A 24,620-nucleotide genomic window follows, 5' to 3' on the forward strand; every position below is an offset into this window, starting at 1 on the left:
CTGCCTTGAACGACCGCGGCTCACTTCTCCACTGTGGGCCGGTCTGGCGAAGAGAAGCTGTTGGTGGCAGAGGCAGCTTCAGGCAAGCTCGGCCGCTGGCGTGCCTACCCCTCGCACATCAGCTGGGCTTCAGACTTTTCAGTACCCTACACATTTTTCAATCTGCAGATCCTAGTGCGCACTGAATGGCGTTTTGGTGGGCGTTTGTGTTTATGCCGCTTCTATCCGCACTAGTAGACCCGAAACCTCGTAGGAGATCGGTGCCTTCACGTTTGGTAACAGCACTATGGCAAATACACGGGGCTATGTTATTACAGTATCCTGTTTTCAGGGGGAAGTACTTTGCTTGCAGAATGCCATAAGGTTTCAGGGCAAAATATGTAAATTCACCAGATTTCAGACTATGCCTTCTAAGAAAACTGCTTTCTTCTGGTGACACTCTTCAGTGACTTCTTAAAATCACAAGTGCTGAATTTTGAGTTGATGCGTTCTTAAAAGGAAGGAGCAGCACAAGGATGATGCAAATCTTAGCTGAAAGATACTGCTAACTTGAGAACTTTCCAGCTTCTTTGGGTATAGTTTAACTTCATTTAGTCTGAAATCAGTCGATAGAGTGGCAAGCTGGCTGCATTACTATTCAGAGACAACACATTTTTTATTGTGCAGAAACAACTTGTACATTTCTTGTCAACCTGAGAACTCAAACGCAGAAACACCAATGTTAGCAGCTTTTCAAAACACCAGCCTTACACTTTGCAGAGGGAAAGAGCATCCACCAGCAGCGCAACAGGAGCAGTTTTCACATCTGCCCTTGCATCCGAGGAGAGCTTAACCTGGGGACTGAGCCCTCAAAACCTTACAGAGAAATAAAAGCCTTTCTTCCTTACGTTTCAGCTCCCCTTCAGATATGAATAAAGTTCAATTTGTAATAGCACTAAAGCTAACACTGGCAAATACATGTACCTGTTGTATTTTTTTCATACAGTGAGTTTATTGCAATTAAGTAAGGAGAGTTCATACAGCTGAGTAAGTATGAGAACAATTTGCTGTTCTCCTCTTGCAAAAAGACATTAAACAGCATATTCTGGCTGAGAACAGCAGAGAAGAATTTGGGGAATCAGATTCTTTTCTCAGCATTAATTTACGCATGCAAGCCACCCACTAGTATTAATGGGAACTCTGCCTATTTAGCTCTGCTTCAAACCAAGATGGTACATAAAGTAGCAAGGTATCAAATTTCTTACAGGATGAAAAATGCTAAAACAGTTTTTCTGCTCCACTCCAGCACACGCATCTCTCATTTTCCTCCTCTAGCCACTGCTTATATATCCGTCTGACTCCAAAAATCGTACTAGTGGCTTTTCCTCACACTTGCAAGCACTGATAGCACCTGTCTTGATGCTCCTCAAACACATCTCCCTGAAAGTAGATCAAAGTAAACCCACAGCAGAAAGAACTGTGATTAAAGAAACAAGAAAGATACAGTTATTGCACCTTCTGATGAGTTGTCGTCGGTGTTTCGTATATTCAAACATACTCTCCTATGTAATTTAGAACATCAGTCCCTAACGTGGTATCATGCGTAAAAGGCAGCGTACCCACCAGTACCAGTTCAAGAGAGACTGCAAAAAAGATAACAATTTTCTGCTTACAAAAAGGTCTGTACATACTCCGAAGTCCAACACTGGGACTTTTTTTTAATCCAAACTCTGAAGGTGCTTTTTCTTTCTACAGTGAGGCAGAGGTGACTGACTTGCAATCAGATTTTTTCATTTCAAAAATTAGTGGCTAAGTTAAAGTGACATATTTGTACTGAATGAAATTGCATCATAAAATGTAGAATTACACTATTTAAAAAAAACACCTAAATACAGAAAATAAGCTTAAGACTAAATAAATTGACAATTAAAGTAAATAAAACCTAAAGTAATTTAAAAATAATAAGAAAATACTAAAAAGAAAAGAGGGATTTTCACAAATTATGCATATGAAGAGAGTTTCATGTATTCTAGCACAATGGTATGAAACACATACTTCCTCTCCTTGAGAAAATGTTATTGCTGTCTGGTGACAAAACACTGTGAGATCATATCCTCATAGCCAAAGAGTTGAGAATTTTGAAGCCGTGTTTTCTTTCTTTTCTTACTACACAGAGAAAGTAATACAAATGTTTCACGGAAGCTGTGAGCATTTGAGCTACCCCGTACGAGAAACCAGCCGTTCTCCGCCCTTGACCTCTAGGTGGCACAGGAGAACCGAAACGGAGCAGAACCCCGATTTTTCAGGTAATGTTACCCCCTCCCAATCAGTCTCCTCAAGTCAGCAAGTTCCAACATCACAAAACACACATCTATTAACCTGCACTAAATAAAATGTCAAAATAGGTATTAAAGTAACAGCTCCTAGCTAGGCAGCTCATTTTTTACTGCTTCTAATGGAGCACTGAGATATAAATCATGAATGGGTTTCCCACAGTACACAGAATCATAGAACAGTTTGGGTTGGAAGGGACCTTTAAAGGCCACCTAGTCCAACCCCCCTGCGGTGAGCAGGGACATCTTCAGCTCGATCGGGCTGCTCAGAGCCCCGTCCAACCCGACCTCTAGAATCCTTTCACCTTCAACTTAGAATACTTGAAAGGAACAATAGGCTTACTAGAAAGAACGTAAAGGTTTACATTTAGTTTAATATAAGGACTGCTACAGCACTAAAAATACATACCGTAACAAACAATTTGCAATCATAATCCAGCAGGGGAAAAACAAAGTAGTAATGAGTAAAATACATCCATTACTTCATCTTATTTTAGATTACAGTATGTAAAAAATTAAATAGACAGTGAAATCACATCCAATCAATATTACTGCAGCAGTAACTATAAATGCTGCTTTTTGACTGCTTTTTTGACGGTTGTAATGGACATAAGACTGGCATGTTCTGCACAACCAGAGAGAATTTTTGTGTTAACAGTCTAACATTATGCACAGCATGTGAAGTACCACAGCAGCCTCAGCCTTTGCACACAAGGATGGCACCGCACACACATTTTGCCCCAGTTCAGACGCTATGACGTTAGACCTCAGAGTGCTTCTTTTCCTCTACCAAAAATGTGTCACCTACTTCCCTTACCTCCTGTCTTAGCCAAAACATCCAAGGACCACTCTGATCAAAACTAAAATCACTTTCCCCCCCATACCTGCCCCAGCTCTCTGCATACGGTTGCCCGGGCATGACTTTCACCACTCTATCATTCAAAACCGTTCAGTCTGAAATGCTTTGACTTTTCCAAGACTGAACATGAAGTTATGCACAAAATTTGTCAAAGCATTATGTGGAAGAGTGTTTGCATCAACATGTGATAACAGAGTATTGCATCATGTGCCCATGTGTTTCCCACAGGAAAGGAATTTCTCTCACCTGGCATAGAAATCTTTTGGTGGAACAACCTCCTGAAAGAACTGTAGCTGGTACAGATAAAGTCCAATCAAGTGCCCCGCACTGAATATAGCCATTAATACACACAGACAGCTGAATATCAGCGGATCAAATGCTTGGCAACAGGACCACCATGTGCACAGGCCCAAAAACACAAAGAAATACACAGCTGAGGTCAAAGATGGCACCATCATACCTGTAAAAATAAAAACAAGGAGGGTTGGAAAAGTGTGCAAAATATCAGCATTTGTTAAACCTTAAGTCTGAGGAGAAGTGCATTAAACAATTTAATCCAATTACTGTTTATGCTAATTATTGCAGTTAGCTCTTAAGACTGCTACTAGCTTTGAAACTTGAAGAAAAGGATGAAAAGGATCTTTTTTTTTGTTCACTTCACTTACGCCACAACTTAGCACTTAATACACAACCACTCCCAGACCTTCCTCTGAGATGAAATCTTCTCTTTGTAAAGATGTTTCACAAAGCATGGAGAAAACCAGAAACACGGCTGCAAGGCCAGCCAATAGCGTCCGAGAGCGCTGGGGTGTTCAAAATGAATTTTAAGTACAAGATGCTAAAAAGGTGTGATGGATGAACAGTGGAAAGCCTTCTCATATAAATCTTGAGATACCTTGAGTTATTAAAACCAAAAAAACCCTGATGCATATACTGAAAATGAGAGATACAGATGAAATCTAGAGAACATTCAGTAAATGTTTGATTTTTTAGATTTTTAACTCTTATTGAAACTTGTAATTTACATATGACAAAGACTCTGCTGTTTTCCATATGTTTATTGTTTTTGCTCTTGCACGTGTAGCAGAGTATTTCACTTGTGAAAATGTCTAACTGGTGAAGGGGACCTGACGCTCTGCAGGTAGCCTTACAAAAATAAGTGAGGCAACAGGAAAGACGTACGTGTCTAAGGGTGGCGACCATGAGAAAATGACGTTAGAGAGCTTATGTCCAATACAGCAGTCTCTAAAGTAACAGTACTGAGGCTAAAGGGGATGCCTGCCTCAATTTATTTTTCATTTTTGTACTAGTGCATGTCTAGGACTCACCTTCCTCTGGACAGACCTGCAGGCTGCTGGTGGCCCACGGCTCCGATATACCTGCTGGCCCTGCAGCTCGGCCACTCCGGCAGGACTTCTAGCACCTTGCCAGGTGCCGGCTTGCCATGTTTTTGGGGACACCGCTCCGGGGGCTGGCCCCTGCTTGGGTCGAGTCCAGGCCCTGGAAGGACTCTTACCCATGGTAATTTTGCCTGAGCTTCACCATCAGATCTTTCACATCGTACTTGAGACGAGCCTTTAGCCTAGGGCGCTCTGCCTCTGCTGCAGCGCGTAACGTGCCGGCGTTTCCACAGGCTCACAGATTTAAAAGCATGGCAGGACCACAGGGATCATCCATTCCGACTGCCTTCATGATGGGGGCTGTAAAACTTCATCCGGCAATTTCTGCCTCAAGCCTGTATCTACTTCCTTTCTTCTTTCGAAGAGATACTTTGTCTTAATATAAACACTTTAGGAGAAGGAGAATCCACTATATCCATAAATAAGTTGTTTGCTATGGCCAATTACTCTGGCTGCGAAAAATTCAAAATTTATTGCTGCTCTGAACTTGCCTAGGTTTACCACTTAACTATTGGCTTGTATTATAACCTCTACTAGATGAGATGTCTGCTAAAAAATTGGAGGCACTTTGTACCTTTGTCAGTAGTTTAAGGCTGCAGTCAAATCACCATTCATCTTTTTTTTCTCTTGGCACGGTAAGTAAGGAAGTGTTTAACTAATTAAGCACAAGGTCTCTCTCTGGAATACAGGCTTCCCAGACCGCAAGTCCTTTTTGCAACTCTCCTCCGCACAGCTCCCAGCTCTCGGCGTGTGTTCTAGTCCCACGGACGAGCTGCCCGTCACCACTCAGAAGAAAATGCCCCCGGCCACTGATGCGTGGTCCTTCTGCTTCACCCTCCCTGGGTGATGTTCACCCATGCAATTCCAGAATGGCATCAGGCTTTTTTTTTTTTTTTTTCTTTAAAGGGCATCTCTCTCCTCTGATGTCAGGCCCCATGATGATCCACATAACATACTCTTTTCCCTTTTTAGATTTATTACTTTGCATTTGGCTACATGTAAGGATGTCAGATATCTATCTTACCTTACTGGAAGAATCTGCTTTACTAGAAGGGCCACACCTGACCAGTCCTTGTCATTCAGTATCAAACATTTTTTGTACTGCTGTTTTATACTTCATATACTAGTATACTTATATGTTAATTACACACTTGTACTTATACTTTATATATAAGGACTCCATTCAGACATGTGAGTAAGCAGATAAATGCTAATTTACAATTGCATGATCCAATTTTGAATTAATGAGTTACAACCCACAGTGATTCTGTACATTTCCATTCTGGCTGTAGCTAATTATGTGGCATTAAATCAAATGTCTTATAAAAAGGTTGGCTATATCATATCAAAACAGTTACTTTTACCAACCACATCAAAAACAAACGTCAAGTCTGCTGTCTTGGTTTAGCAGAAACCAGGATTCTGCTTCTGACTCTTCTTACAAACTACATGGTCAACCTATTAATCTTTTCTATTTTTTCTTTTTCTTTTTTTTTTTTAAGGCTATGTGAATACAGTTCCTTTTTACACTTGGAAGTGATGGAACCAAATCTATGAAATCACATTATAATATATATATGATATCGAGTCACTTCTAATATGCAACCATTCACTGTTTGGTTGTAACAGCAACTGTGAAAGTTGTATAGGGAATGATAAAGCCACACAGTATTAGTACAAAAAAATTAAGCAATTCAGCATATTCTAATGCCTGCCAAAAAGTTAATTTAAATAAAATCAGCAGCAATTTTTTTCCCTTAAAAATCTCCATTGTTATTCCCGCAGGTGCCCAAGTGCTGAAAGCTCATTTGTTAAATGCATAATCTAATGGCCTCTGGAAGAAATTTTTCAAATGCAACCAACCTGCTGAACCAAGTAAAATTGTAACAACAACTTTTCCAGTGGTGATTATCATGTTGCCAATAAACTCCCTCAGTTTGGATGCTAGGGAGGCGATTCTACGGAGCAGTTTTAATTTCATGGTTTCCTCAAATTCTGCGTCACCACAGTCTTCGTCATCCAGATCTTCTTCATACATCAAAGCATCATCTGGCTCTAACTTTTCTCTTACAGCCTAAAGGAGAAGTTGGGAAAGAAAAAGGGAATGCAAAAGAGAGAAACAGAGACACAAAGTAATGTGAAATTAAAAACCACGCATATATTATTTAACAGTGAAGCCTTCTTATGATCTTTGAGTATGTGCAAGTAACAAGAGAGTTAAGAAAGATGTACTAAAGCTAGAGTTGTACACCAATGGCTCACACTTCAGATCTGTCTCAAGAAAAAAGGATGTTGAGGGTTGTCTCTGAGAAAGACTGCAGTTCATTTTTATATGAAATTTGGTTTGGTTTGCTGAGCATTCTTTCCATCTTGTTATCTATTATCTCTTTGGCTTTATGGTTTCAGGTATAAGCTCCAGCCACAAAGTGCCTTCCCGGTTAATGTTCCTCAACAGATCTCACTTTTCAAACCCTTCCCCATTAACCCTTTCTCAGACTTTAAATGCAAAACCTAGAACGGGGTGAGCAGGAGTGATCTGAGACAGGCAACAAGGGCTGAGATATAAGGACATAGTTCATTGGTGACTGAAGGGCAGTTTGGGAGAGAAAAAATACAGTAAGCAGAAGCTCAAGGAGAGAATGAGGAATGGTGAGATCAGCTGATGGTGAAAGAAATGGAGAAAAAGTGAGCAAGAGAGAGTAGTGAAAGCTTGAGTGATTTGCAACAATTTAGCAGGGGAAATGAGACCAATGGCTTAGAATACACAATGGAAAAAGGAAAAGAAGTAAATGTGCAAAGGCCCCTCATACTTGAGCAGTTTGTTAGGATTTGGCAGTGGCCTTCACCATCAAGTCTCCATCGTATCTTGGAGACCAGAAGACATACACAGCTATTGAGTGATGCAGACTAAATCATCAACCCACGGTGAGAATCTGCAGGATTAGCAAGAGGCCCACCCAGGGATACAATTTATGGAAAAATTAGTCATTCGTAGACATATAGGGGCATATTAAAAAAAAAAAAAAGTAATAGCTTTGAGCCAGGTTCTCACTTGGTGTAATACAGCATAGCTTCTTTGGCACTAATCTGAGCTTGTATTAGCTAACGTCAGTTCTGGCCAAGCAGTATCTCTGTGTGTGAAAGTCAGAAAGAGAGACTATGGTATTTTTCATCAGAGTAACAGTTTTATATTTATTGGTGACCTCTGGCACAAAAAAATTCCACACCGACAGATAAGATTGCAGCAGGAACAGCTGAAAACTCAGCCTACTTAACCAAATTCTTCCTTACCATTTCGTTATGTGGATTCCCAAAGGAACAAAATTCCCTATGGACTCCTTCATTTCACCTCTAAGCTTCATGCCAACTTTCTCCTGTTACTCTGGAGCATTAACAATTTTGTGAATGCCCAGAAAAAGTCTGCTTATTCTCAAGAGTACCTATTTTACAGACAATGAAATACAGATTAAATACAGGAGGGCTGATCTGGGAAATCTACCTTTCTCTTGGACATACCTGGCTATTTCACTAGCTATACCCATTACAAATGGAGTATACTAGCATTTCAATTGCTTTGTTGTTGTCACCATTCACTTATACAGCTCTCAACGTATGAATTATTAGATCCTTACGCAAAACAATGGAGAGGAGATGGCAGCCCAAACATGCAGTCATCACATTTCCAGCCATGCAGCACAAAGAGGCGTTCTGCCTGTTCATCACTGCTGCTCGTATCTGAGTTCCTATCTAAACAGGAGCTACTTAAATATTCAGAAACAGTGCTGACAGTAGGCTGAGCGATACATTATGTGCTTACTTCTGCCACAGCTGTTTCAGTGAGAAAGCCATAAAAAGGGCAAAAGTTATGTTCATTTCGGCTTGTGCTGTAATTTCTAGTTGAACCTGCTCCTCACCGAGTCCTTTTGGGCTGAATCCTGGTCCTCCTGGACTGCCTCTAGTGCTCTGTGCCTTGAGCTTAATAGGACCAGCAAACAGTGAAACCTTCAATAGTCTTCAGATCCCAATGATATGAAGCCTACTATACATACGTCTGTGTGAAGGAGACCCTTGTTTTTCAGCTAGTGCTTTCAATTTGCTGAAGACAATATGCATTAAAATGTGGAATTACTTACAAAAAATGACTATCAGGACTCTCATCTCCATGAATACCATGAATCTACATTGAACATGAAGACAACATTCATACATTTATTACAGCTTAAGCTGAATGGGAGTTCTAAGTTGCTGAGAATTACACATATGCAGGAACAGGAAATACAAGTCTGAAGAGTCACAAAAGAAAATAATAAAATGTTATCCACGCAGAAGCAGAAAATGTTCTTGAGGGAAAATGAACAAAATGAAAATATTTTTACGTATAAATTGGAGGAAAATACACAGTACTTTCAAACAACAAAATAAAAAAGGACACTGAAGTAAGAAAACCTCATAAAAACAGTCCAATGAAAGGTGTGACTTGATATCCTTTTCTGTCTCTTCCCGCTACCTGCCTCCCTCACCTCAGGTGCCAAATGCCAATTTCACACCTTGATCTCCTCAAAACGAGTCTTTGGACTTCCCTATCATGACAACTAGGACCACAATTTTTTAACTTGACCAGGCTAATCACTCTTGCTTCATTGATCTGAAGGACTTTTAGGCTGCATTTTGTCTTAAGGGTTCAGTATCAATAGCCTAGTACTGACATGTATGACATGGCATACCCAGGGAGGAGCACTAGGAAAGAGGGTATTTCACTGGGCCAGGACACAGCTGAGGAGATGATGGTCCAAAATTTCCATGGACTGAGGCTTACACACGTCAAGCATAGCGAATGTTTGCAAGGCGATGAGTTACCAAAGAAGTAACTCATAAAAAACAAAGAAGTTTCCTTGTATTTCCACTTTTATTTAGGCATGAAAATATGAATTCCAAGTTCTACAAAAAAATTAGGACCTCACAAACACTCACAGGAAATGCAGAAGAACCTACTGCTGATGTTATTGAGGTCATCAGCTGTTGGAAAGAAAATGTCAGCATTCTCAGCAAATACCAAACCGATTTACCAGGTTTTCCTTCTAAAACTACAAATGTCTGTTTGGAGTTGGGGTTCTTCAACCGCTCTCCTCAGCTTAAGACAAGCTAGCAAATGGGAAAACCTGATCATCAATAGCAACCACAATCTGCAGTCCTGGAAGCTCTTCCAGAACAGACGCATACTTTTGCAACGTTTCAGCACAGCCTGAATTACCCATGATACGGCTGTGCAGGGACTGCCTGGTTTCAGAGACCAGGGCTTTGCACCAGCATGCTCCCTGGAAGAGGTGGGTTAGCTTCCACCTCTCTCTCTTCCCTCTCTGCAAGTGCTTTTAAGGATGACACCTGCGTCCTTAGCCTTATTCTGTCTACCTCCCAGTGGTGTCATTCACGACTCTGTCAATGATCATTTCAGAGAGAAACACTATGACAGCTAAACAACTATAGGTTTGATATTTTTTTGTATACAATCATATCTGTTTGTAACTCGGTATCCAAGGCCAAGTCAAGTAGCGGAAAGGCCACGTTCTTTTCCTGAAGCAGCTGAAAGGCCATGTTCCAGTGCATGTCAAAAAGACAGACTTTGGATTCCTCCACTCTCATATTCACCGCCCACCAACTGGATTATCTGGGATGGCTTTCCAATTTCTCACACCGAGCACTTCAAATTGCTGAAGGCAGGCAAACAGTGAACAGTTTTTACATCCAACATGGTGATAATGTGCCTGTTGTTTTAACACCTTCTGATGATTAAATAGCCATGCAAGTACGCGCTCATCACAGAATACCATTACTCCGGTCAGACTGTTTTGCAAAGCTCTTTTTACTATGTGGATTAGTCTAAAGCTACAAACACATGCTACATAGGCTACAGTTAGAAAAATACTTTTACTTCCATAATAAATTACTTATTATGCAATTACAGGATCCCTGTGGATGCTGATTAAATCAAATAAACTTCTCCATTCAAGGAGTACAGAGCATTTGTGAAGCCATAAACATGTGTTTCCATGACCTTTGCTCTGCAGAGCAGGGCCCCAGGACTTTTTATAAACAAACTAAATGCAGTTTAGGTTTTTCAGCGATCGTGTGGAAGTCTCGGGCGTATTTATTGTACAACAGTTTTTTAAACAGCTAAATTGAGATAGAGAACAGGCAAGGAAACAGTACAGCCTCTATGGCAGCTATGGCAGCTACTATTGTGGTCAGGGCCTCAATGTCCATTAGCTACTTTGGGGGCTGCTTTATTAACATCCAACTTTTAAATGTTTCATCTGGTACAGTGTAAAACGTTACTGCACAAAGATATCCTCTAGTCCTAGAGATGTATTTACTAACAGGAAGCCTTAATGCCAACCTGAAACCCGTATCTTGCTTCAGAACACTCCTTGCTTTGTACATACATTTAATGGTATTGTGTCTGTAAACACAAATTTTCTCACTTATTGACTTTTTGATTCTAGAGAGGTCAGAAATGAAACTCTTCAAAAAATCAAATGATGAGAGCAACAAATTTATCTAACCAGAATTGTCACAACTAAGGATATACAACTTTCAGAATGAACACAACTCCTGTCCCTGCGAATGCATTGCATTAATTATTGGGACCTCTCAAGCATGCACTGCTAAGCTCACAAGAATAAGTCCTCGTAAGAGTTCAAGTGCTTCCCCCTTCCAGTTGGCTCATAAATGCTGTACAAATAGCCTTTTTTGCAGTATTTTGACATTTCCTCCCAGCCAGAAGCAGGAAACAGAGAGGAGTGAGAAAATGAAAACTAAGCCTGAGAAAAACATACAGTTACGTGAAGTTCACCAACTGTTTTTAACATGCTGCTTCTAGGATTTTTTTCACAAAGGTTAAATGGATCCTGCTGTGTCAGCTCAATTTGTCAATTTATGTATGTATTATGTGGGCATGCAAACAGTCATAGAGATGCAGTGATAAGGCTAATTATCAAACTTACTATTGCGATGACACTGTGTTTTCCACGGGTCTGGACTGCAGGTGGCAGAAATGCCACCTGCAGTGAGACAGCACGGCAGCACTGCCACGCTCCCAAGGCAACCTGCTGGTCGTGTGGTTATGCTCTGCGAAGTACCCCTGTGCAGGACAGCCTGAAGCAACCTCCTGAGGAGCAGCGTGTGAGTTCTCCGATTTAAACATGTTCTTGTTGACCCTGAATTTCCAGCGGGGCCGCAGGGCTCACCCCAGCACCCTGCCACTTCCCAGAGCTTGCTCCTTCCCGGGATCCCCTGCAGCAGCCTTACCCAAACAGCTGAAGGTACGTGGGTTCGGCACGAGGGCAGACTTCTACATCGTGGTAGACCATGTTCCTTATTGCTGGTGATGCCAGAGGAGCGCTTTCATGACCTGGGTTAGCTTGAAGGTGCGTGGCTGGCTTGCAGAAAAGATAGGTGCACCCTCCTTGCAAGGAGGCGAGAGCAAGCGAGCCACAGTGCGGACTGCATGGTCTGACCTCCTTCTGGCAATTTTAATCAATCTCCACAAGAGCTGCTCTAGGTGTAGCATCCCAGACCTCAGCGCAGGCTTTTAACCCCTGCTCCTGATAGCCACACCAGGTCCTTTGACGTCGGCTGGACGGTCTTCAAGCTGCCCTGCAGTTTGCGTGCCCTGAGGCACACGCTCATGGCTCCCTGCTGACACGGCTACTTTAAAACCATGATTCTCTCTTTGGCAGAGTATTAAGATATCACTTCCTATAACTATTTCTTTACCTCTAATCAGAGATCATATTTTTATTCCATACCTGTGATAGAGTAGCACAGATACAATTTATTAGACATCTTTTATGAGTCTGTTCAAGCTGTTACTATATGCCCGAGTTTCCGGAGTTCCTTTTCATTTCATTAGAAGAAAAAAACAACTTAATGAACAGTTTGGTTTAGGAATCATCTGAGATAAACTATTTCATTCAGCTGAGCCAGCAGAACTATGGAAATAGACTCTTTCTCTAACAGTTTTAGTTCAATTGCCTCCATAGTACCTAAGCTGGTGCATTCAATCTAGATGGAACATATCATAACATGACTGAGTTCGTATTTTAAAGTCTGCTCTAAAAGCCTTTTTCTGCCCCTAAAATAAGGTTTTTATTCTTTATCTTAGCAATGAGATAGTTACAGCAGTAGGAGGAATTCATTACCTACCCGCCTTTAGGAGCAGCACATGCATATGTGCATACAGAAATGCATATAGAAAAAAATATCAAAATAACACAGTATTCTTTAGACAGAACCAGCTGTGAGTACAAAGGCTGGAAAAGAAATTTAACTGCTACTTGTTTTACCATCAAAGGAACTGCAAGCCCTTAATAGAATATAAATGATTGTAGTTTTAACCTGCAGTCAATACTAAACCATGTTAAGGTAATAATTTATTGAATTTCCAATTTTGCAAGAAAGTGAATAACTCCACAGTTGTTCTGAAAGCATCAGCATGTGAGAAGCAGACTTCCCTGATTTTTCTCTCACAGGATAGGTACAAAAATTTCCACATAAACAGTTCCCACACGTCATTCAACTTGAGCTCTACAGAAATGGGGCCGCCTAGCAAGAGTGTCCTCTTCAAGGACACATGTGGTGCTCAAAGGGAGCTCAGGTGGATCTACAGAAAGCCAAAGGGGAACACCACGCCACACATGCGCTGGGGTGCGTGTGGAGGAAAGGCTGCAGACTGCAAGCCAGGATAGAGAAAGAGAACTGGGTGACTTCAGGGAAGACCCTCCTAAATGAGCTGAGCTAATCAAGTGTGAGACAACTGCAATGAACATGTTGGTAGGTGTGGCATTAGTAAGATAGGGCATTCTGGAATTTAAACAGTAACCTAAAATTTATACTACTCAACTGAACAGAAAAATCCTAAATTAACTTTTAGTCCTATAGATCTTAATGAAAAATTTTATCATCGATACATCTCAAGTGTGCTAAAGTTTGGGTTAAAGCCCTACCCAGCAGTAGATAAATTAATCAGGGATGTACCATCAGAAATAACTTTCAGTGTGTTTGCAGTCTTTGATGGTAATGAATGACATACACTTCCACAGTAAAATCTCCTGTGGGGAAGAGGAATTTGTTACAAACAAGGATCAGGTATTTACTGTAAGCACATAGGGACAGAGGCATTTAGCAATTCAGAGGGAATGAAAAATAAAAAAATTAATAAAGACAAGCACAGTTCTGAAGCAGGATAACGGGAAGCCACTCATTAAATCCTGTATACAATAGATATTGTACTGAGAGGGCCAAAGATTATTTCACTTCCCAATGTACCTATCACACCTGAGCAAACACCAAGTGATTTAAGCACCAGACTCACTTGGCCAATGTGGAAATACAGTTTCACATCTTGACTTCAAAAAGCTGTCAGGCATATAAGGCAAATGCAAAAGAGAGGGGAACTCACAGGTAGAGTTCAGTGATTTGGCCTGACATGATTAAACACGTTTTTTTAGTGAAAAGGAAATAGGAAGAGTTGGGTTATGATTACAAGGCACAATTCAGTGCAAACTCTAAATGAGCTACTGCAGGTATGAGAAGCGGCACAGCACCCATATGGAGTAATTGTTGGACCAAGAAATATACAGAATGTCACATTATCCATTTTGCTAAGAAGGACAATAAATAGCCCAACCATGGTGCGGTGGTTATCAGCAGTATTGCCTCAGCTCATACAGAAGTGGCTTGGGTACTTCTCCAGTACCACCGCGAAGAGCCACAGATTATTGGGATGAACAGGAGAATGGGACATCTAATCTACAAGAGGATCCAAAATTACTTGACTTCTTTAGTCTTGCAGAACAACCTTTAAAGAAATATGGGGTTTTTTTTCTCCCAAAATACCAGAGAAATAAATACTAGAGAAGGAAACAGTATATTGAAGCAAAAGAGCAGAAGAACTAAAAGAGTTATAAGGCAGTTACGAATACATGTATAATCGAAATTAGACATTTTTTAACCACCAGAAAAGCAAAAGTAGAGAACAGGGTCCTGTCAGGAGCAATGGAATGAAGAAAAATCGCCCTGTTTTCAAGATGGTGCTTCCTAGCTTCCTGAGGGAAGCGTGTGAGACCGCTGCCTGCCATAGCAGCAGACTGAATTCCACGACCCAAGAGATCCCTTCTTGTACTGTGTTATTCATCACTTAGGCTGTCCAAAGGCAGTAGTATTCCAGGATTTTTGTCTGGTTAACACCTCTGTATCTCAACATTTGGAATTGAGGACTGTTAGAAGAACAAACCAGTGACCCCAGCGAAGACCTGCCACAAGAAGAACTTACCCATGTCATGTTTCTAACCAAAACAGGAGAGATGCACGCTGAAGTTTGGTGCTGAACAGGCTAAAAGCGTTTGGTAATACATAATGTATTGCACTACGTAACATTGTGTAGCTGCTGCAGTGTAATTATGTATTTGTGCTAAGACTTATCCAAAGACGTGTGCATCAAACCAAGAAGCTAATGTAACTTGTAAACTTTTGACCCTTGTTAAGATGAGATGCATTAGAATTGTTACCGAGGGAGGCAGCTGGGTAAGGTCTGGCAAACTTCACCACTACAAACATCACAAGCAAAGCAGTAAGGGAGCCTGACCTACTCTTTTTAAACCACAGAAATAAGGTATTAAATCCTACTTACACCATGTTCAAAGCACACTAAGACCAACTGGGTTTGGACCAGTTGTCCAGAGGTCAAAACCAAAAAAATATGTACAACCAGTTAGAAAAGGTAAGCCAATGCCGTGCTAAATAGAGATGACAATGAGAAGAAAAAAGAAGGGGAATGAAAGAGGTGTCATTAGGAAGCTAAAAGAAGCCAAGAAGTTCGAACCCTCTCTAGGCAGTTCTTTTTCCCTCTTCATCACCTGTAGTATTTCCCACAATATTTTCCGTAATAGCCATCATTTTCTGTCTCTGAAGAGAAGCCAATATTGAAGGAGAAGAAATTGCATATGGGAAGAAGATGTTTAGAGAAATCAGGGCCAACGGGTTCTATGTCCGTGAGCTAATCAAGTCAGGTGAATGTTTGATACTGGTAAAATAGAATTAAGATAAACACAAAACAATACATCATCTTAGGAAAAATATACCCATTACAGGCTTTAAGAAAAATGGAATGGTCATATAGACAGTGTCATGGGCACCCCTGTAAGCAAATCAAAGGAGATGTCCACATGTGAAGGCAAGAAAAATGCCATCAACTACAAGGACTGGGACATCAGATCTTTCTCGAAGCTGTGCTCTAAGCTGAACTAATTATCTGTATTATACAGGACATCCAGGTAGGTGATACGCTAGTAGAGTTGTCCAGCCCAACAACCTCTGAATCTAATAATTAATGTCATAATACCGAAATTTAAATCAACAACAAGACCATGCCTGAAATGCTGAGGTATTGCTATTCCCTGTAGCTCAAGAGAATATTGCAGAACTATAGCTAGTTCAGGAAAAAGTAATGAAAATTACAAAAGAAATTGAAAAAAGAACAGGGACTGCTTACCTTTAAAAGGACAAATATGCAAGATAATAAATACATTTGATTTCCCTCATACCGTCTCACTCTGTTTTATAACATGTAGTACAAGGGACCTTCCATAAAATTAAGAGTGTTAAATTTAAAATAAAGTCAGAGAGCAGTTATTAAATTGTGGAAGTCCTTGCTTCACGATGCCACCAAAGCCAAGAAATTAATGAGGTTTTAAAAGGGTCTGGATAATTATATGTTTAACAAGACTATCCAGAGTAGCTATAATTAACAACAACATATTTTGGAAGGGCTTTGAAACCACATGTTTTAGGATTAAAGCCAGTCTCTCACTACGAGAGATCAGGATAAGTTGTAATGTTGGAGATGGGGAAAAAGGGTATTCCTTTACCTGCTTACTGTACTTATGCAGCCAGTACCAGCTACTTTCAGGATGAGGATACTGGTCTAAATGGGCAATTTCTAGACTAGGAAGTCCTTGGACACGGCATGGGATGTGTGTAGCTCTCAGAGCCTATCTATTCTGTCCTGTATGTCCTGAAGTTGGAGACCTGGACCAAAAGAGAGCTCTCAATGTACTACGTGCCCGATGTAGGCGTAGGACAAATAGCCCTGTCACTGTTAAGAAAGCCAAAGCTCGGAAATGAGCATTTCTACTGCTCCTATTTGCCAAGGGACACAGAAGCTAAGAGACAGATGAAGTAATAGACTCGGTGACACAAACCAAGTTTGTGGCCAAAGTGAGAACCATGCTGGTTGTCCTGACTCCAGTCCAGTATCTTGACTCTAAGCCAAGCTCTCCTCACATTCTTCCCAAACTGTAGTTTATTTTAAAACAATTCCCTCTTTTTTTTTTCCCCTCCTTTTTGAGATCCCAAACAAATCTCTGTCTTCTGCAGAAAAGAGGAGGGATGGAGGCTCTGGGATCAAGCTTGCCTCAGATTGTAGGACAAAGTACAGACCCAGTGGTCCCATTTGCTTTCTAGAAGAGCATGGACGAGAAACAAGCTCGAATCGGCAAGGCAGCAAGTGTCGCGGGAAGAAGTTGCATTGAAGACTACAACTGTATATTTCAATTAAGATCAACACCTCTTCTAAACTTTAAGTTGTGACATCTCAGAAGGATTTTCCTCCCTGCCACCATCACTTACAATATTAGGCAATTCATCCACAGTCTCAAGAAAAAGCTATTTCCTTTCTAATACCTATCAGACTGTATATATGTATCTGCATTTTGGCATATAAGCCACCATCTGCAACAAATCAAAAATGTCATACTTTCAGCTGCATCTGGGAGTTAACTGTTCTTTCTTATTTTCTTCCACCTTTTACACCTTGTGACTGGCATTGTGCTTTTCAGCATTTGCAATCCGGGCCTGTCTCCAGCTGAATTCACCTGCTTTAAATTTTCTGAGCTCTAATAAAAAAGGCCTGCAGACACGTTTGCTCCAAGTGTGCAACCATTTAGGGGTGGTAATGAGTTGGACTGCAGCCTGGTATCTGGCAAAACCTTCCTACTTCATGACTCACTGTTAATTAAAACCACACTCTGCTTATTCCTGGGATAGTGTTACTTACAAATAATTGAGAGTCTCTCACTGCCTCATAGCCTCTTCTCAGTTCTATTCTGTAGAATACACTTTTCTGATGAAGATCTGCTTCCCTTAAAGTTGGATGCAGTGTAATGAAGAAGGACATCAATTTTTCAATGAATCCTTGCTGTCCTTAATTTGGATTCTGATATTTTTTCTTAATTGGAATTGTATCTCAAACCACGAGCAAACTGATCCATTGTACTCTACAGTGGTTTCTGCAGGCTACTGCCATGACCAAGTACAGCACACAACTGGGTATCACAAACCGCTACTCAACTCCTGGCCTTTTTTCAGCATGCCCATAAAACGACTGAGATGTGATGGATTCACACAGAGCTTTGAAAAGGTCACTTTTAAAAGCATTAAAACAATTATTTAACAGATTTTCTTATACATAACTTTTGGTAGATAGATCAACCTTTCTTTTTAAATTAAGCCTATTTCCATAGTATTTCACTCTCTCCCAAATCAGAGAGAACTGAGAATCGCTCAATGTAAATAATTTCATTCAAAAAGGTAAAGCTGCAAGAAAAACTCGCTGCTTTTGCCTGGAAGTCACAGTGCTGATTTCTTGATTTATAGAGCCATCTGTGGCTAGGCATCTAGCAATCTGAAAAGTCACCTCTCTTATGGCTCTCTTGAGCCTGCTGGAATCAGTTGGTGCATTTTTAACAAAATCTCGCACCATGAATCTCTGATGACTGGTGGCAGAGACTCTCAGCAAAAGCTCTTCAACTCTGGAATTGGCTATGGGGCTGGTCTAACAAATCCAGGACTACTTCCCTTGGAGGCACAGCACCAAGCTCAACACTCCTCCTGAAGCGTTTGTTTGTAGGACAGTTATTGCTGCAACTCATTTCGCGTTTTCTAATTCAGTGGAGCTACAGCATCAGCAGACAGCCGCACCAACACCCAGCCACGGGCATCCGTCAGCTAATGCAGAATTGAAAGAACTGATCACTTAGTTTTCCCTTTTCCAGTGTACTCTACCAAGGAAGAATTGAAAATTATTATGTGAAACCCACACAGTTTGGACTCATTTTGGATCATGCCAATACACTCCCAAATTCAGACACTCAGCTGCATGCTCTGCATATGCATTAGGTTCCTTACATTCAGTCCTGCCAAATACATATTCCTAGCAGATTCAGCTGCTTCTGCAGCCTCCTCCTAACTAGCACAAATGATTCCAGGATGTTATGTGCAGACACCTAGAAAGAGAAAGCTGAAGTTTGGAAAAATGTGCCTAATAGGTATTTAATTTTCCACTCTCCATTTCACTCCATCTTTAAAAAACAAGCAGGTTATTCCAATGCAGATTCATCATTTCAGCGGTGAAGATCAGAATTCCTTAAAGCATTGGGGATCACGTCACACAACAGTAACTACTATTTTTTTTCTTTAAAAAATGCCTGTGATAGAGTTTTGGGTGTCACTAAACACAGCTGCTGTGTTCGCTAAATATTCTGTAATACGTACAGTTTACAGAACATAAATACCATTTGCTGGGTTTTGATGTGAAGAAATAAAATATATTTACACAGATTTCTATTTGCCCGGTATCAATATTTCTTCGCAGTCAAAGTTTTCTCCTTCTTCTCCCCCATGCTCTTCCTTTGTGGACCAACCCAATTTAAAGCTATACTCTGTGCTATGTCATCAGTTTTTGTTAGCTTAGGTTTTTATCTTGCATTCCAGACAAATGACTACTGAACCCTGCCTGGAAGCCAGCACCCATCCTTGCCGGGAGACCGAGCTCCCTTGGACCCAGACTCCAGGCTCAGGCTCACCTCTGAACCAAACAAAAAGTGAGTATCTGAGCATCGTCATCAAGATTCATAGGAACCTAAGCATGTACTTTTCTTTTTCTTCTGAGCTTCTGCCATCAGATTACTTCTGTTTTATGCACGTGCATTCTTTCTTTCCCGGAGATCGAGTGCTTCAAAGAAGTCTGTTGGAGCCCACTTTGGTAAAATGCAACTCTTTAAAGAGAGATGGGCTGAACACAAAACATTTAATTAGCCACACTTCTTAATACTTCAAACGTCTCCCCTTACGGGTACGGCCCCAGATCCCAGCCTGCTGCTAAATCCATTTTGCACAGCTCCAGTGATAGTGCAGATTTAAAACTGATAAAACTGGCTTCCAGGAGCCATAGCAAAACCTTGTGTACGCTCACCAGACCAAGGCTTACATATCCTCCAATGTGTAGTTAAAAGCTGCGATTTTCAGGCAATCCTCAGCTGCCAGCAGAGCCCCTAAGAATTACAGCTGCAGCTGAGTATAAAGCACAGCCCTGATACTGATCTCTCAAGCGCTAGAAACTCGACCAGCTTCTGGCAATACCACAATCCAGACAACATGGCAACATGCAGAGAGGCTTTCTTCCTCGCTATAGTGGCACCAAAATGGGCAGCTGATCCCCCTAAATACTTTACCCACTTCAAAGTGCAATTTCTATCTGAAATGAGCAAGCTGCAACTGCCTCTCCTAAAAACAGAGTTTTGAGAGCAAAGAAAAAAACATTCCACCCATACGTAAAAGACGACAGAAAATGAGACCCAAGGCACGCTAGACAGCCTGATAAAAAACATGTTAAGATTAGTAATAGGAATTTCTCTGCACCCTGGGCTAAATTCCCACTGCGGCTTTTTATATTATAAAATTGTTTCCCTGTGGATTTTTCTGCATTGGGTACCTCTGCCATTCTTCTTCCCACTAGTAAAACACTCAGCAAACCCATCAACACTTCCAGCTAAGCCATTCCCAAAAATTATCCTCAAGCTATTTGTATGACCACAGTTTTAGATAACTGCTTCCATGCACATAATGCACAGTCTCTCTTCCCTTCTCCTAAGAGTTATTTCTGATAATCACCCAGTTGCTGCTGTTATTCTTGGATAACAAGTTTGGAAATATGGGCACTATCTAAGAAACTGAGCAGTGTATGTAGCAAAACACCTTTATCAGACTTGACCAGCCGCTCTGGTGAAGAAACAACTTGTGATCGACTGTCAGGATCATTTCTTAACTCAAAATGATTTGAAAAATTCAGTAGCATATCTACCATTTTTCACATTCTGCTTTGTTTCTCAAGATAATAACATCTGTAGCTTTTCCCCTTTAAAAACAATTGTTCAGTTTCCTGAAAGTAAATTGACTTCCTAGCATATGCAGTCCTCACGACACCATTTCAGAACACATCTCAGACAGGAATGACAAAGCTCACTGTTAACTAAAAGCCATACAGATAGAAATGTGTATTTTATACCATTTCCTCATTTTCAAATTGCATGTTGCACTGTGCTGCATCCTCGGTTACTGGCTTCTGAAACATGTTGCGGCAGATGAGCCATATTGTCAGACTAGCAATGAACATCCCAATATCTGGTACAAATAGTCTGATCACGTTGCCAGCATCTGCTCCTTTCACACTGTATGGGATGAAAAAAACAAACAAAAAAACAAAGAAACATTTGTTACTTCTGATGACATTTTCAACTGGAACAGAAAGTTAGCTCAAGGCAAATAAAAAACCCAGAAAAGCCAGTAGTAAGAAAGCTTCATAATATGGGGAGTAGGAAGATGATCAAGGAACTGTACACAGACAGGTATTTTTGCTCTCCAGAAATACAGAATAAGTGATTGTTCACTGGGAGCTCACATACTCATAGTTTAGTGATACTTTGCAGTTTGATCAACTCAATTCTGAATCCACTTTGTGGAGAACAACATAGGAATGACCTTCAAATTCAACAAGAAAGTTTTAATCTGAGTTCCTAGAAGATCTGTGTGTATAAATCACGATCCCTTTACTGGTGTCCTTTGCAAAGACAACAGCATCCAGCTTCACCAAAGAGGTCAAGCAAAGACAAGATAGCATTCATGTCACCCCTACGTGTGTCCTAATCATTTCTGCCACACAGGAGTAACCGGAAAATCTGTAATATTTTAACATGTTTTATTACGTTGGCCGTTAATACATTTTATTCAACCAGACCTCTTAAATGCCTTTTGGGGTATTTAAGTGCTAATATTTGAGTACAAATATTTAAATACTAATTAAAGTGTTAGGTCCCCGCCAAGAAAACCTTTCTTCTCCTCCGATAGATTTGTAAGGCTGGATGAATTTTATGTAGAAAACAATTTGCACTGCTTCATTGTGCAGATTTAATTGTTTAGGCTGGAAAATATGACTTTATGGGTTTGGATGTGGTGTCTGAATTTGGTTCACTTAAAATGCACAGCTTGGATTCAGATTTAGTGGCACAATGAACAGTTTATTAAGCTGCTGCATGGACTTACTGAACTTTTAACTATTAATCAGAGGATATAACCTTAATTATTTGAAAGTGTAGAGCATATACCTGCCAATCTTGAAGTTAACACATTTTAAATATGCAGCTCAAATTTTAACAGATTTTATAGGGCTTTATGTCCATAACCAGTTCTGAGGACAGGTGAGGCATCTGTATCGCTCCTTGGGCATAGCTGCGTGTGCTAGACTAGCTCTTCACAGCCTGAAGAGGTTGTTTTTTCGATGCAAAATAGAAGATGACCTTTGGCCTTTCTTTATTATAACACTAATAGCTTTCAAGCCTAAAAAAAGGTATTTGTGAAGGAGTTACCCGCAACTGCTGTGATTAATTGCAGGTCAAGCGTATCTAAAAAGTCTCTAATGTGATTATGGAACTGCCATGAATCTTGCTGGCCTGCTCATATGTCCAAGATCAAATCCTGCATTTCCATCACTGCTGCTGACCCAGCTTTTCCACTACCATATACCTTGCAAAATTACATATGTCCAAAGCGGGAATAAGGTAAGTGACCACAAAGCTAGCTTTAATGTTTGTTTCAACAGGTACAAATAAATGTATCATGGGAAGCAGTGAGCAACATGCAGGTCTGTGGGACACTGTCCTGTAGCACAATTATGAAATGGACCCAGAAGTACTACTGAATTGGTTCAAAACAGGAGAGGGAAAATTCAAGCTTTAGTTCTTCTCATGCTCGGACATAGACACAGAATAAACCGGTAAGGTGCTGCCTAAGAAAAACAACTTAAGATTTAAAATTGCAGTTTCTTTTAAAAGGAAGGAAAGAAATTGCAATCACGCAGACAGAAAACTTCCTCCTCTGATGCTCTTTGCTGTTATAGATTAGCCCTGAATGGCAGCTAAGTAGCTTGAAAATGTTTTGCTAATGGCTTCGAGTCACACTGAAGCAGAGAGAAAAAATTAAGTCATTGAAAGGCTTGTAAAAGAGTTAGATGGCAAAGTCCTTGTTGGATTGCTCGCACGTTTCTTGTGCCGCTGCTTCAAGCAAAGCATGCTGTAGAGTCAACTGGCACATGACCGCATAGCCGATCTGCTTAACGTTACAGGAAATACAGGCTTGACATGTGTCAGCTCATTTTGCAGTACCGTAGCTCTTACTGTCACTGAAGATTAGCGGGTCAAGGGACTGAGTCTGCACTTTCCCCTTTGGCGGAAAGCAGTAGAAAGTACATGTTTAATGAACCTAATTCCCAACAATAGTGTAGCCAGGATTCACAACAACAATAACGAATTCGTTTCACTCGTCCTGATCGTTATGCTGAAACGTGCCTATTAAAGTGGTTTTACTAAATAAGTGGCAACAAAATCTGAATTCTTGATTCTGAAAGTATCACTTAGGCATTTTTTAGAAAGAGTTGAAAAAAAACCCTAAATCCAGTATTAGTTAGGGTAAGAAGAGTATAAATTTGCTAGTCTCATATTGAAAAATGGATCAGATTATGTCTATGCAATACTTCTATAAGTGAGCTTTTTCTGTACACAGGCATGGAGTCCCATCTAAAATTAATTTTGCATCGCTTCTGCACTTAAAGCACAAGTCCATCAGATTCAGCCACTCACACACAAACAAATTAAAAGGTGTTAGCTTTCCAATACCAGCGTTTCTTAGCTGCACCAGGTTCTCCTTCCTCACATTGTACTCCCGTGGAACCACGCTGAGCTTTCCCTCACGTATCCCACTCCCCAGAAGAAGGGGAGACCCCAGCGGGAGCACTGCCTCTGTCACAGCTCACATTTCTTTCCACTAACCCAAACCAAGTGCTTCTGATCTTTCAAAATAAATAATTTAGCATGTTGTTGTGAAAGATGTAATATACAGTTCAGCTAGCAATAGAGAGCCTGAACAGTGATGTTTAACCACAGAGCACGGAAAAATTCTGCACATGAATAGTTTATTCACCAAAACCAGTCACAAATGTATGCTGTCCCCATCTCCCCATGAAAAGGAAAACAAATTGACCTCAGTGTGATAATTAAAAAGGAAACAAAAGATCACTTGAAAATAGAGCAATGTGTATTCTTCTGTAGAGCAGAATAATAAACTGCTTCATTCGACCCCAAGCAATTTGCTCCCAGTTTTTCACAGAAACAGCTAAAACAAAAATCAGTTATTTCCACTTGTTACCTCTGGCTCTACAAAAAAGAATGGTAAATACTGCAATCATGCCCCAAACATTTCTCACTTTATTTGCGCATTCACACGTGGTCATATTTTGCATTTGATAACAGTCTATGCATTGTGCTCTCCGCTCCAGAAGAGGCTCTCTAACGACAAAGTTAAAATAGAAGCACAGGTAACCCATTCAGGGGATCTCCTAGAGAAAGAGCTTTTTTTTAATCCCTGCAAGGATCACAGTGTACAATGAATTGGTCATAGCCCTTGATCTACGATGAGTACAGCATCATTTATTCACCTGCACTAAATAACCTACCTACAGGGCAACTTTAATTGTAATAGAAATAACTCAGCTAGAAACATGTTCTGAAATGCAGTTACGGTAAACTGTGGCTTTAGAATGATTTTCCCCTTCTTTTGTTCTTTCTTACAGGATGCAGAAGAACACAGGACACTCCCCCCCCCCCC

The 24,620-nt window shown here is 40.6% G+C and overlaps 1 protein-coding gene across 1 annotated transcript in view; it reads right to left on the reverse strand.

Moving 5' to 3' along the window:
- PIEZO2 (piezo type mechanosensitive ion channel component 2) overlaps window positions 1-24,620 on the reverse strand; it is a gene marked incomplete at both ends in the record, with an annotated part of 313,493 nt that overhangs the window by 121,851 nt on the left and 167,022 nt on the right. Inside the window, 3 exons of the mRNA XM_081996437.1 lie at window positions 3,418-3,631; window positions 6,435-6,645; window positions 20,971-21,133. Coding sequence (XP_081852563.1) covers window positions 3,418-3,631; window positions 6,435-6,645; window positions 20,971-21,133 — 588 coding nt within the window. The remainder of the gene's footprint in view (window positions 1-3,417; window positions 3,632-6,434; window positions 6,646-20,970; window positions 21,134-24,620) is intronic.

The sequence above is a fragment of the Phaethon aethereus genome, assembly GCF_964289735.1.
Source record: "Phaethon aethereus genome assembly, chromosome: 2".
In the NCBI taxonomy this organism is placed as follows: Eukaryota; Metazoa; Chordata; class Aves; order Phaethontiformes; family Phaethontidae; genus Phaethon; species Phaethon aethereus.